Raw genomic sequence first — 14502 nt, 5'->3', positions numbered from 1 at the left:
CTTTCTTGTGAAGAAAGCTGCCACTCACCCATGCCTTAAAGGTGATATGTCAATTCACCCAATAACTAAATAAGAGTAACAAAACAGGCAGAAATGTGTGAAGGAGGGCCAGGCCGGGCCCACTCATGGGGCAAGGTGAGGCAACCACCTTAGGTTCCACAGGGATGGCAGGATCCGGCCTCCAAGGAACGCATCACCTGCTGCTGCTTCCCCCCACCCCTTGTTTCTGAGGTAGATCTTCACTCCCAGCTTCTTCCCTGGTGGGAGGGCGCCATTTTGTGGTTTCCTCAGGTGCCAAAATGTATTGGGATGGCTTTGAGGAGGGCTTTCCTGCTCGCCCTCTTTCAATAACTGTAAATCAAAGGGGAAAGACCAAACCCCAACTCTCTCTCTCTCTCTCTCTCTCTCTCTCTCACACACACACACACACACACACTTAGTCACACCCGCACATAAAAGCCTTTTCTGCCTCTGAATATGATCCCATGTGAGCCCTCCTTCCAGTAACCCCAAGGGACTACTCAGGCCTCGCATCCAAGCTTCCCAGACTGGGCATCTGATCGGCCACTGTGAGAAGAGGAAGCTGGACTAGGTGAGCCCCTGGTCTTTGGTCCAGCAGGGTCCCTCTTCTTATGTAGACAGTTGAGGTTTTTGTGAGATGCCTTGGGTGCCTATAGCTGAAAGGGATTGCAGAAACCTTCCTGCATTAGCAACATTTTTTCCCTCTTCCCTACAAACCAAACTGGGCAGAAACCTTCTTATTCTTTGGAGGCCAAATCCAGCTTGTGGGCCTCGGTTTGGATCCAGAGCGAGACCCTTTGGGCCCAGCAAATGTGGTTGTAGCATTCAGCAGTAGAGTTTTGCAGCCTTCAGCAATCGGATGCCCTCCAGATGTTGTTGGTCTACAACTCCCATCTATTGGAGGTACCAGGATGCTGAAGGCTGCTTTGTTGGAATCCAAAAACACAATGCACCCTACAGACTCACAAAATATTCAGTTCCTTTATTTTCATTCATGAGAGGGAGAATCCTTGATTATGAATAATAATAATAATAATAATATAATAATAACATTAAAAATTCACAGGCCTGGCTCCGTTCCCAGCAGATCCGAGAAAGAAGACCAATATGTAAACAAAACTCACACCCTCATATAATTTACTTTATGCCCCGGTCCCATTAAGATGCTGACGTTCCCACTGTTCCATCACACCTGCGTGGCAACAACGCACCAGGCTAGTCCAGTTACTTTTGGCACCTAAGGCAGAATATCCCACAAGTGCCTCTATCGCCCCCTCGCAATATATAAAAAAATACAATTTACATTATTAACTTAAATAACTTTCACAATTTGCTGCCGTTTCATGACGCCCCAAATCAGCCAACCTCCCCAACGATAGGGCCGGCCCTATAGCAGCTTAGCACAGAGATGTGACAGGACAGTTAACTCCACCACTGCTTTCCAAAGGAAAGCAGCTATGGGATGCAATCACAGCCATGGCACAAAGGCAAAACAGGATTTGCAGCTCCGGTAGAGGCTGGTTGGCAGGCCAGAATGGGGACTTGTACAGAGGCAGCCTCATGTTTAACATTTATTTCTTACAGTACACAAAGAGAGAAATCCATGTCTTAGAGGCTGCACCTGGTTCACAGAATCAGGAAAATGTGCAGCCACCCAAACCTCTGGATTCAACAGCTACATGTCTGTAGGAGGTACAGAGGCTGGACAGCCTCCTGTCAGGAATGCTGTAGCAGCACTTTTTCTGCATGGGCGGGGGGCTGAGCTAGAAGGCCTCTGAGGTCCCTTCCATGATTATATGACCATTGTGCAAAGAAAGAAGCCCTTTCCTGCACTATCTACTACTCTACTAAGGGTATGCTTTTTCATTTTTACAAAACCCATGAGATTACAGGGATGAGGAGTCTGTGGCACCCCAAAAGTTGCTGGACTCCCTGACTTCTGAACTCGGTGACCTGGGGCTGATGGGAGTTGGGGTCCAACAACATCTCAAGGACGCCCCCCCCCCAGCTTCCCCACCCCTGTCTTAAGAGGGGTTTTCTTAAGGCACTCTTAGCATCACTCTGAAGAACAATGCAAAGTCCTAGGGCTGAGGCATACACATTGGCATAGTGTGTGTGTGTGTGTGTGTGTGTGTGTACCACTGGGGCGGTTGCCCCGGGTGCAAAATTGTTAGGGGCACAAAATTTCAACACCCAGTGCTGCCTCAATACAGCTTTGCACTTCCGTTGTTGGGCTCCGTTGAAAACAACTTCTCCATGCAAACCAGGAAGTGACCTCTCTGGACAACAACTCTTTTAAAAAATCTCTGCAGCTGCAATTTCCTGGGTGACATGGACACCATTAGGTAGTTGAATGCGCATGCGTACTCCATCTATTTCCCTCCCACCCACCCACTCCCTCCACATGGTCCCGGGTGCTAGCAACCCATGCTACACCACTGCCCACACAGCCAACCTCCCCCTTCCATTCCCTCCAAATAACTGGGTTTTTGGAGGGCAGGTCCTTGGAGGAATTGAAGGCAGCAACTGGAAAAGTCTCATTCCTGGGCCTGAAAACCACTTTGAGTTCATGCTCCGGGTTTCGCTTTCCGGCTCCTTCCTCCCAGAGGAAAAAAAGGACATTTGACTTCATACTTCCAACATAGTCTCTTCTCCTTTTCCCTCTCGCTCTGTGCCGTGATTCAAAATAAAAATGTCAGCCCTGTCTCCCACTTGGAGCATAAGAAGTTTTGAGAATCGCTGAGCTAGGAAGAGGGTTGTGCTTGCCAGAGGGGGTGGGGGCACGGAGGGCAGAAGAGGGGTGCCAGAGGATCGCGGGACAGAGACAGGCACTTCCTTCCCACCTGTGTGAGAACACTCAGGCACACATTTCAGAGGCAAGGCCCCCCCTGCAGCAGAGTGGGTGCCGTGCCGGCGTGGACAGCAGCAGCTGTCTTGCGTGTGGCCTTGCGCAGCAGCGGGCTGTCAGGGTGACGTTCCTGGAGGTGGCGCAAGTGGCTTTCCTGGCTGTCGGCCGTGGAGCCGCACTCCTCGCAGACGTACAGCTTGGCGCGGCGCTCTTTGTAGGCGTAGCTCTGCTGCACCCCGTGGATCTTCTTCAGGTGAGACTCCAGCGAGCAGCGCTGGGTGAAAGCCTTGTCGCAGAGGTCACATTTGTAAGGGCGGACGCCTGCAAGGAGTGGGAAACAAAAGTCTTTTTTTTAGTGCACCGGTGGGCACAAAACACAGAGGCATTTGGGCGGGAGAAACAGTGCAATCGGAAAGCTTGAATGTGTTGTTTGAAACAATGAGATTATCAGAAAAAGAGTTAAATGCTTTTTTATATATAAAAAAAAGTTAATTAAAATCAATGACAAGCTAAAAACCAGATGGAAACACATGACAGCTCATACATGTCCGGACAGGCTTGCATATACAAAAACAATTTTAGCAGGTGCTGAAAAGGGCACAGGGAAGGCACCTGCCTGATATCAATAGGCGGGGAGTTCCAAAGTACAGGTGCTGGAACACTGAAAGACCTGTTTCTTACAACAGCAGAATGTGCTCCATTTCAACTTTCCAAATGGTATTAAAGCACCTTCTTCTTGGGCTGGCACCCCCTCTCATTCATCTTTGGGCAGGCAGATCAGTAACTGCTGCAAAAAGCAGAGCACTTTTACGTGTACTCAGAAGGGTGTGGTACTTTTGCAGCTGCTACTGAACTGGGGCAGATCCATAAATGAATCACTGCTGCATAGTCGAGAAGAGTAAGCGACTCCATGGGGGCAAGACCTAGCGGAGCAGCTCTCTCCAGGTGGGTCTTGCCCCTATGAGGCAGTTGCTGAGACTAAAGGTCCCCTCCGCCCTGCAGCTGCCTAAGTCTACGCCTCTCCAGAGTTTTCCCCAAGCAATCTGAGACTATGCCAGCATGCCTGACTTTGCTCCTCCCGTTTCACGCCTCTCCTGGTCCTGGGAGACCAGTGGGGAGAGGAGCTTGTCGCAGCAGGAGGGGCAGACACCCGTGCTTCTTCACTGGCCTGCCTCAACTCTGCTCTCAAGTAAGAGAGGACTGCAGCTCACCTGTGTGCGTCCGGACATGGCGCTTGAGGTCAAAGGTGTCGTTGAAGCCCTTGTTGCAGTAGGGGCAGAGGTGGCGCTTCACCTGACTGTGGCATTTCAAGTGGCGGTTCAGCATGCGCTGGTAGGAGAAGCCCTTCTTGCAGTAGGGGCAGGAGAACTGCTCCCCCGGGCCGTCACCTTGCGTCACCTGCAGAGAAAAGATGATGGAAGAGGCTTCGTGAGACTCACTTGCACACATGGAGCCAGAGGGAGGCATGGACAGCTGCCCGCAGATTGTGCAGATAAAATAGAATTCTACAGGATGGGGTATTAGTGTGTGAAAACAGTCAAGATCCAAGGATCCCCACGCATACTCCTCCAGATGGTGGAGATGTCAGGCGCCTTCCTGAATCTTCACTTGGTCGCAAATGGTCGGAAGCCAGGTGCAAAACGCGCCTGGCGCCTGGCTAATTTCTAACAGACCCTCCCCACTAGCAGCTACCTGAATTCCCTTCAGACGTAGGAGATCTCCCCCTCTTATCAGGTCATACCTTGATCTTGGGGTGCAAGAACCCTGGCTCTTCATCCTGATGCACCCCACTGGGGACCTGGGCTGTGCAATGGGGCTGGGCAGCCGTGTAGGTGGAGCTCCGTATCGTCATGTCCAAAGGCATCGGGTATGACGGCGGCTCGGCCACCGAAGGCTCCAGATCCTTCCACAAGGCATAGCCGCCCAAGGAGACTGTGGGGTGGGAAAGCGAGTGGTCACTTCCACTGGTACAAGAACATAGAAACAGTCTCGCTGCATCCAGCCCAGCATTCACAGCCCCAATAGGAAGCCTGCGGGCAGGACCTGGGTGCAACAGCCCCTCTCTCTGCTTGCCCTTCCCAGCTGCTGGCCTTCAGCTGAAATCTCCTGTCCTGTAACTCGATCCTGTTAAGTCAGACCTGCCCTCTGGGACAGCAGCAGGGAGCAAGTCTTTGACTCCACAGATGTGACACACCAGCAGTGGGGAACCTGTTGCACTCCAAGTGTTGCTGGACCACAACTCACCCCAGCAAGTAGGGCTAAGGAGTAGGGATGGTGGAAGTTGTTGTGGTCCAAGAATCTTTGGAAGGGAAGACATTCCTCACTGCTGCAATAGGCCTTCAAGGATCTGAGAAGTGCCATGTTGTACCCCCTGGTCAAGGTTTCCCAAACTTGGGTCTCCATGGATTAAGGCAGAGGTTTTTAAACTGTGGTCACCAACCTGGTGCCCAGAAATCTCCAGCTAGTCGCAGTTGGACCCACAGCAGTAGCAAAATTGGACCCACACCAGTAGCAAAATGCGCCTGGCGCCTGGCTAATTTCTAACACGGCCCGAGGGGCATCAAGTCCAACCTCCTGCAATGCAGGGGTCTCAACTAGAGCATCCATGGCATGTTGCTGGACCATTGGCCAGGCTGGCTGGGACTGGTCAGAGACAGAGTCCAAGAACACCTGAAAGGGCTGCAGGTTCCCCACTCCTTAGCTCCATTGAATTCAATGGGGATTACCCCCCGGGTAAGGGGGTACAGGATTACAATATGTGTTCACTTAATCCTTAAATCAGAGATGGGGAACCTGTGGCCCATGCCACCACAGCAACAACTCCCCTTATCCCCAATTAATATTCTAAAGTATTTTAAATGTGTTTGTGGGAAAGAGGGTTACTGTTTTGTTGCTTCTCTTTTGACTATTTATTTGTGCTTTTTTCCTGTGTTTTTATCTTGTGAACCGTCCTGAGAACTTTTGATGAAGGGTGGTATATATAAATCTAATAAAAATAAATAAAAATAATAAATAATGGACATTGTGAGCTGGACTCCGAGAACATGCAAAAGGCTTCCTGAACCCTGCCCTAAAACTAAGGCCATGTACACACTATATCTTTAAAACACATTTGAAGTACATCCTTTCCCTCAAAGAATTCTGGGTACTGTAGTTCCCCCTGCCACACACACAGAGTTACAATTCCCAGCCTTCCTTAACAAACTACAGTGGCCAGTGTTCTTTGAGGGGGAATGAATGTGCTCTGAATGTGCTTTAAAGGTGTACATAGCCTAACTTTTAATTAAGTGGCTAATTAAGGAGTGGAGTAAGTGGATGCAATACTGAAAACACACGGAGACAGGAAGCGTAGAATAACACGTAACACCCATCTCCCCCCCCCAAGGCGCTAGTCCTCATTACAGGAACACAACTGAAAATGTCACGGGGTTCCCTTCTCCATCCCACCACCGCAATTGACCCCCTTCCCTTCCACTATCATCCTCACCACCCAGGGTCAGCTGTAACAGCAAGTAAACAGCTCAGAACCGGTTAACCGGGATGTTATTGGAAAGTCCAACCCAGCCCAGGTAGTTAATTAAGCGTTTCCGGGCCGGCGCCACAATTCCATCTCCTGTCACCTGCCTGGGGGGGAAGCGGGGTGGGAGGGCACATGTCGCAATCGCCCTCCAACCAACTGGCAGCACATCTTCCCGGCCTTCCCGTTCTTCTCGGATCCGTTGGAAAGAGAAAGAACACCTCAGCACTAGGCAGCGGCCAAGTGGGAGTCACAAAAGGCTCAGGACACAACAAGCCAGGCTCAAAAGGCAACGTGGAGACAAAGGATGCCCAAGCTCTCCTCACCGGGTCTGCAGAAAAGGGCTGATCAATGGCCAGCCAAAGGCTGATCAGTAGCCGAAATGGGGCTAATCAACGATAATTATATTAAAAGGAAAAGAAACTTAAGCAAAGTTTCAGATACACCTTGCAGACTGGAGAACCCATTTGTACCAAACTTTTAAAAAAAGAAAAATCTCCGCACATTTTCTTTGAGCCACTTTCTTCGCACGGAAACAGTATTAAGTTTCATTTTGATTTATCCGTCAAGGAGCCCGGAGTGAACTGGCAAGCTATTTGAAGCCTGTCAAATTTGTCAGGGTGTTCCTCCTCCCCCCCCTTCTTTAATTAAAAAGAGTTTGATGAAACTGTTTTGTTCCAAAGCAGTTGCAATTTGAAAGGAGGGTCTGGAACTTAAATCTCCCTGGAAAGTCACATCTCTTCCTTCCTTCCTTCCCACCCACCCCCTATATTAATTGCAGATATATGTGTCAGGGCTGGCTGCAGGTACTCAGCACCTCTGCACGTGCTCAGAGGCATTGTACCACCTGGCACGTTCCAGAGCTGAAGCAAGGTTCCAACTGAGCCGCAATCAAAGCTGCTATTTTTCAAAGTTCCACAAAAGGAGAGAAGTGTGGTCATCAATGGAGGGGGGGGATGAAGCAAGGCACAGAGGCCAGAGGGTTAGACTGGGACCTGAGACCAGGGTTCAAATCCTTGCTCAGCTGTGAAACTCACTGGGTGACCTTGAGCCACTCACTGTCTCTCAGCCTAACCTCCCTCACAGGGTTGTTGTGAGGATAAAACAGAGAGGGGGAGAACTGTGTATGTCATCCAGGGGTGCCAACTTGAATAAAATATTGGGGGGGGGGGCAGGTAAGCCCCACCCTGCATCAATCAGAAGATGCAGCGCACACACACCATTTGAATGACAATGCCCATTAACTTGGGGGGGGCAGCCTCAAATATTTTTCTTGGGGGGGTGTCAAAGGGACCTCAGCTCAACGCCACATTGAGCTCTTTGGAGAAAAGGTGGGATATAATAAGAATAGTAAAATAAAATAACCATCCTCTCCAGATCCTCCGCTTTCTTTCCTTTTTTAAAAAAGTAATTTCTTCGTGTCTCTGAGCAGGTACAGAGTGCGTTTTTCACAGAACCCCCCAATATGCACAACTAGAACAATTAGTTCTAGCACCTCGCTGCTGTGACTAGCAAAGTACCCAGCGTTATGAAAAGGGGACTGTGTGACTGGGACACGTTGGTCTCCCCTGTGAGAACACCAGCAGGAAGGGCCAAGGTACCCAATGCCAGCGGTGGAAGGTAGTTTTTAACCTCATCGTCACAGCGTCCTCCCTGACAGCTCATTAGTTTAGCACCCTTTCCCCAACTTGGTGCCCCTCCAGGTGTTTGGGGCTCCTTACACTCATCACCCTCTCCCCCATGCAGAATGCCTGCTCTATTCAGTGGCCCACCAGATCCTGCCAGGACTACAACTCCCATCATTCCTGACCACTGGCTATGCTAGCTGGGGCTGATGGGAGTTGGAGTCCAGCCACATCTGGCAGGCCAGAGGCTCTCCAGCCTGGCACTGTAGGGGGGGAAGTGGCACAGGGCCTTCTTGGTAGTGGCACCCACCCCGGGGAATGCCCTCCCATCAGATGTCAGGGAGATGAATAACTATATAACCTTAAGAAGACATCTGAAGGCAGCCCTGTACAGGAAAGCTTTTTAATGTGTAATGTTTTACAGACCCACCAAGTGCCCCTATTTTCCAGTGCCCCTATTTCCCTGATTTAAAGAACACGTCCCGGTTTCTTATTTGATCTAGGAATGTTCCACTTTTCCTCAGGATGCCCCTATTTTCATCGGAGAAATGTTGGAGGGTATGGTTTGATTATGTTTTTATATATGTTGAAAGCCGCCCAGAGTGGTTGGGGTAACCCAGTCAGATGGGTGGGGTATAAATACTAAATTATTATTATTAGCTGTAATTGGGGAGGGGGCTAGATCAAATATCCTCATCACTGGTGGCCCAGTAACTTTCCCCAGCCCTAGACCTTAATCTGCATAGCTCCGCCCCATGTTCACTTTCTTGGTCGCACTAGTATGTGACACAATTACAGGAGAGTGGGATGGAGCGTCAGAATGTGGGACTTAGAGAAGGCACGGTGTGGCCTCTGCCCCAGAGAGCTTGCAATCAAGATCAGGAAGGAGGAAACTGAACAACCTGCGGCTGTGGTGAGATTCGAACTCCGCTACGGCTGATGGCAGTTGTTCTCCAACAACCTCTGAAGGAAGGCTACAGACCACCCTCAAGAGAGGGAGTGACCCCACCCAAGCTACCTCAAAAGAGGTAGTGGGGGGAGAGGCAGCATGGCCTAGTGGTTAGAGTGTCAGACTAGGACCCCAAAGATTGAGTTCCAGTGCCTACTTAGCCATGAAGCATGCAACTTCCTCTCAACCTCACAGGGAGAGGCAGATATTTTATTTTCATGGTGGAGGTTTCAAGGTGGTGTGCATGGCTGTCCGCCAGTTTATTCACACAACACCCCTGTGAGGTAGGGTAGGCTGAAAGACAGCAACTGGCCCAAGGTCACCTCAGCAAGTGTCATGGCTGAGTGGGGATTCGAACCCTGCTCTCTCAGGTCCTAGGCCAACACTCTAATCACCCCCCATACTACATCATGTGCACTAGTTTGAGCTCCTTGTAGAGAAGGCAGGATATTCAGGATATAGCAAAGTAATTGTGTGTGTGTGTGTCACACACACAGCCTCAATTTCCCTCCTGTTATCTTTAACCCAGACTCCCCGCGGAAACACTTTGCTAGTGAACTAATACAGCTTGTGGACAGATGAGAGGCAGGCTGTTTTCCTTTTGGTCCTCAGCAGAGGACCAGCAGGAACCAGTGGAATTCTTTTCCCCGTGTCAGCACATTGGAATCTATTGAGGAAACCAGGAGCAGGCTTCCAGCGTGATTAATTAAAAGCTAATTACAGACTCTCAAGTCAGGCCTTGTGATGCTTGCCAAGACAGACAGGGAGGTTTACGAGCAGAGCGCCAGGCGTCCGCCTAATTCCTTTGGGCTTCCCCTCCATCACCAAGCCAGGTGCCACCGCCGCCACCACCCCGCTCTCTTCATGACCACCTTGCTGCTCTCTGTGGCCTCATAGCCCCGATCGCCAAATGGAACCTCCAAAGTCAGGGGCAGTCTACCACTGAATACCAGTCCCCAGGAGCTGGCCACTGGAGGCTAGGCCAGATGGGCTTTTGGCTTGATCTGGCAGCAGTCAAGCTCTTCTTACGTTCCGTTGGTAGAGCACGAGATTCTTAATCTCAAGGTTGTGGGTTCGAAAGATTCCTGCATTGGACAAGATGACCCTCGTCATCCCTGCCAATGCTATGATTCTGTCTCTTACACACCTAAAGATTCTCCCACTACCCCATACAGTGTACAGTGGTACCTCGGGTTACATACATTTCAGATTACATACACTTCAGTTTTACAGACTCCGCTAACCCAGAAATAGTACCTCGGGTTAAGAACTTTGCTTCAGGATGAGAACAGAAATCGTGCTCCAGCGGCGCAGCGGCAGCAGAAGGCCCCATTAGCTAAAGTGGTGCTTCAGGTTAAGAACAGTTTCAGGTTAAGAACAGGCCTCCAGAATGAATTTAAGTACTTAACCCGAGGTACCACTGTATATGCACCTGTCAACAGAGGATTATGCAGCATGCATCTCATCAAAGCGAAGTGTGAGTTGCAAAACCTACGTCACAAGTAGTGCCATTAGGGGGAGAATCCCAGGTCCCCACTCGGTAGAATGACCAGGAATGCCCCCCCCCAAAAAAACCCACACAGAAGGGCTGGCTTCCACATTCCAAAGTCAGTCAAGGAACACACATTACTGTCTTAAGATGGGGCAGCCTCCCCATGTAACCAGACTGTAAAATTACTTAACCACACCACCGTATTGCTGTAATAAATGTGCTTGTTTTTGAAGATGTCACAAGACTGCTGTTACCACAGACTAAAGCTGTGCACACACCATATGTTTAAAGCACACATACTGCAGAGACTCCTGGGAACTGTAGTTTACCCCCCACAAAACTACAGTTCCCGGCAGCCTTAACAAGCTAGCGTTCCCAGGATATGCTTTAAATATATGGTGTGTACACAGTCTGGCAGAGCTACCCTTACGGAAATGATCTCATACAGTAATGTGGTTGCGTCAAGTTCAGGGTTCTTCCATTAACTTACAAACTTGGGTCCAGGATAACCTCAGGACCACCTGATCCCTTAGCCTCCTGCCCAATCAATGAGATCTTGTGGCATTTCTGTTTGTGGTCTCAGATGAGAAGCTCATCGTATCCACCAGGAACAGAGCATTCAGTTCTGTGGACCCAGTTCTGTGGAATTCCCTCTCTCCTGAGATGTGCTTGACTAAGACCTTTCCACTTCAAAGACCATTTCAAGCAAGTTGTACTATGCCTGTTTATGATTCCCCCCGCCCCCACAATCTTGTCTGTAGTTTTCGTTTTCAACACAGCATTACCTGATCAATTGTTTTATTGGTGGTGACACACTATGATGAAAAGCGGCCTATAATTATTGGAAGTAAAATGAAGTGACAAACATGTAGCAGCGTTCTTTAACCTTGGGTGCAACCTGGATGTTGCCGGACTACAACTCCCACCATCCCTAACCGTTGGCTAAGCTGGCTGTGTTGATGGGAGTTGTAGTCCAACAGAAACTGGGGGACCAAGGCCGAAAAACACTGGACTAGGGCGCAAGGGCAGAGTAATTAGAGGGGAAAGTCAAGATGCAGTTTCTTCCTCTCTTGTTGCTTGCTCCCTGAAGGGAAGTGACACCCAGTAGTTACTGCACTAACTATCGTTCTGGACCCTGTATTAAGGAAAGGAGTAGGGCCTAGCAGTTAGGGCAAGAGGCTGCAATCAAGAACTCACTCGCAGGGTTTTATTCTGTTGCAGAATGGTGAGCGGTGGAGATGCTATGAAGCAAGAATTAGGCAAAGGTTTCTGGTGTATGTTAGTGGGAGGATTATCATGGGTGATGGGGGGGATAGCTGCCCACCCCCCAAATCCAGTAAATAAAAATGTACTTAACAGCTCGGTTCTGCCTTCCCTCAACATAAAGCCATAAATCCTAGCTACACTGATTTATTAAAATATGTTATACTTTGCTTTTCTGCATGTTTCACAGCTGTAGGGCAGGCAGAAATTCACCAGGCCAGTCACACACACTCATTGGGAATCCTGCTGTGCACCCAGCTCAGTTTCTGACTGTTGCATACCACTTCAAATTCCTGCAGTCTCTCTCTCTCTCTCTCTCTCTCTCTCTCTCTCTCTCTCAAGGGCTGTATTCAAATAAGTCCTATTCGGAATAGGCCCATAGAAATCAATGGCCATGACTACCCTACCTTAAAGTCCATTGGTTTCAGTGGGTTTAATCCAAGCAGGACTCAGTTCAGGGCCAGATTTAGGTTTGATGAGGCCCTAAGCTACTGAAGGTAATGGGGCCCTTTATATGTCCAGCTGTCCTTTGTCAACAACAAATTGTCGCGGTTTTTGTGTTGAATATATGCTATACAGTATGGTAATTTATGGACCTACTACGTATCTAAAGCCATTTGCAGATAACAAAATATGTATTTTATCAAAGTAATTGTTGAACTGAAAAACAATTAAGAAGAAGTATATTAACAGTGAAATAATTATTAAGCTCTAACATAAAATGATTGGGGGCCCATTACTTACAACATTACTTACCTACACAACACAAAACACTGTTGCTGTATGTAGGTTTTATTTTATTTGTCTTTTTTATCTTATATTTTGGAAATGTACATCCAGGGTTTTTTTCTTTAATTTTTTTGGGGGCGCCCCCCCCAATTGAGTGGGTCCCTAATCTATAGCTTGATGACCTTATACGTAAATCCGGCACTTGACTCAGATACAGCCCTAGGCTGCCCAAGTAGTCGTCTATGTTTTATTATTATTACTATTGTTATTACTGGTGAAAATATTGCAGAAACTCAAATGTTTATCCCTTTAAAAAATTCAGACCGTTTAACCCCAAATCAGCACAAACTCCGCCGGACGGCAGAAACACTGACACCTCAATCCGTAGCACGTAGCGAGACTTTAACTAACTTCTAAATTTGCTTGTTTGCATTTGTTTAATTAGCGTGGGAGCAGCAAGAGCGGCGTTCGCAGCGCCCAATCCCATCTTAGAAAAGGCGCCGCCGCCGCCACCCTTTGCGCCTCGATCTTCCCTGCCAACCAACCAGCCCCTTCGCCGGCGTGTTTAAACGCCGCACGCTCTGATCGAGCGGAGCCTTGTCGCGCATAACTGCCCTTTCCCAGCATTCTCAGGCGAGCGGCAGGTCTGGATGGCCCGGCGCGCCGCGCAGGTGCGATCCGCTCCGAGAAAAGGTCTGTGTGGGAGTTGCCATGAGTAAGGCAGCGATTCCCTTGTTTTGCCTGGAGGTGATTCATGGGGAACGGAGTTATGATCTCCTCCTGCTCCTCCTCCCCCTCACCCACCGCGCTCCCCCTTCCTCCCAGTTTCCCCTCAGACACCCCCCTCCTTCCTCCAGGAAACGAAGTGGGTGGGGATCGGAGCCTCTCCGGAATGCGCCGGAGCCCCGAAGGAGCCCGTAAGATTGCCCTCCAACGATGGTGGCCGTTATGCGCCACCTGGTTCCTTCCTCTCCTTTCCTCCCCCACCCCGGAGGTATTTTCATCTCTAAACCAATCTTTTTTAAAAAAAAATCAAATAATAAATAAAATTAAAAACTCGCTCGAAAGCAAAGGTTTTTTAATTCTAAAGCCGCGGCGGCCGTTGTTTCGCCGCACTCCAGATCCCTCTCCTCCAAGACTCACCTGGGACGTAAATCTCGCCTCTTTCTTCATCGGGAAGTTCGCTCCAATTCCTCTTGCCGGTAGAAACGCAAGTTTTCTTTACGAGGAAAGCTCTGGGCATCTTAAGTTGTTTTGGTGAGCGCTTAAAAAAATTAAAAAATAAATAAACCCCCGCTATTCCCCAAAAAATGGCCTCTTTTCCTTACTCCTGGCCCACTTCCTCTTCCCCCGCTACTTCAAGACAAAACAAAGCAAAAAAAAAAAAAAAAAAGCCCTATTAGTTTTCGTTATTAACGGGCGCCCATGGAACGTTCAGACAAAAAAGTTTCCCGACGTTCTGCGGATAGAACGTTCAGAAAGACAAAAAAAGTTTCCCGGCGTTCTACGGATGGAACGCCCGCGCGCCGAACGTTCCAAAGCCGCTCGGTTTCGCCCGTCCCCGCGAGCCGGTTCGTCTTTGGCGCGCCGGGCTGAACTCGGAGGGTCAAGGTACAGCGAGCAAGGTGGGAGGGAGCCGGCGAGGCGGGCAGGTTAAGTCCCTCGCACTTCGCCGTCTCTTTTCCACCTCCACCTCGTCTGGGCAGCGGCTAGTTGCGCGCTCGCGGTGGAATTCGCTGGGGGGGGGGGAGAGATGCTTTTTCCTCCACCCCAACGAGACGCGAGTTCGGCTGTTTGCGCCAGGAGAATGAGAGACTCCAGCAAAACTCGTCCCTCTCCTTGCCTCTAATTAGATCAGATGTTTGGGGGTGTGGTGGGGATGGCGCATGCGTTTGGAAATAACGGTGTCCTTACCTTTTGTTACCTGGCTGCCAAACCGGTTTGAGAGGGGGAAGGAGGGGGCGGGTGCTTAAAGCACCCACGATTTTCCAGGATGGCGCCTGGGTTTGGCTGTTGTTCCCCCACGCACACATTTCTTTTTCTTTTTTTGGAGGGTGG

At 49.5% G+C, this 14502-nt stretch overlaps 1 protein-coding gene across 1 annotated transcript; it reads right to left on the bottom strand.

The window, feature by feature from the left end:
- Positions 1-2417: 2417 nt before the first annotated feature.
- Positions 2418-14203, bottom strand: OVOL1 (ovo like transcriptional repressor 1). Its single transcript, XM_083478023.1, has 4 exons — positions 13588-14203; positions 4611-4801; positions 4081-4267; positions 2418-3190 (listed from the first exon to the last, which is right to left on the bottom strand). The coding sequence occupies exons 1-4, from the start codon at positions 13685-13687 to the stop codon at positions 2892-2894; spliced, it is 777 nt and encodes a 258-aa protein (XP_083334149.1). The 5' UTR covers positions 13688-14203; the 3' UTR covers positions 2418-2891.
- Between the last annotated feature and the right edge of the window lie 299 nt (positions 14204-14502).

This window comes from Podarcis liolepis (genome assembly GCF_965112155.1).
Source record: "Podarcis liolepis genome assembly, chromosome: 15".
Classification (NCBI taxonomy): domain Eukaryota; kingdom Metazoa; phylum Chordata; class Lepidosauria; order Squamata; family Lacertidae; genus Podarcis; species Podarcis liolepis.
This window is presented reverse-complemented; position numbering and strand designations above follow the sequence as displayed.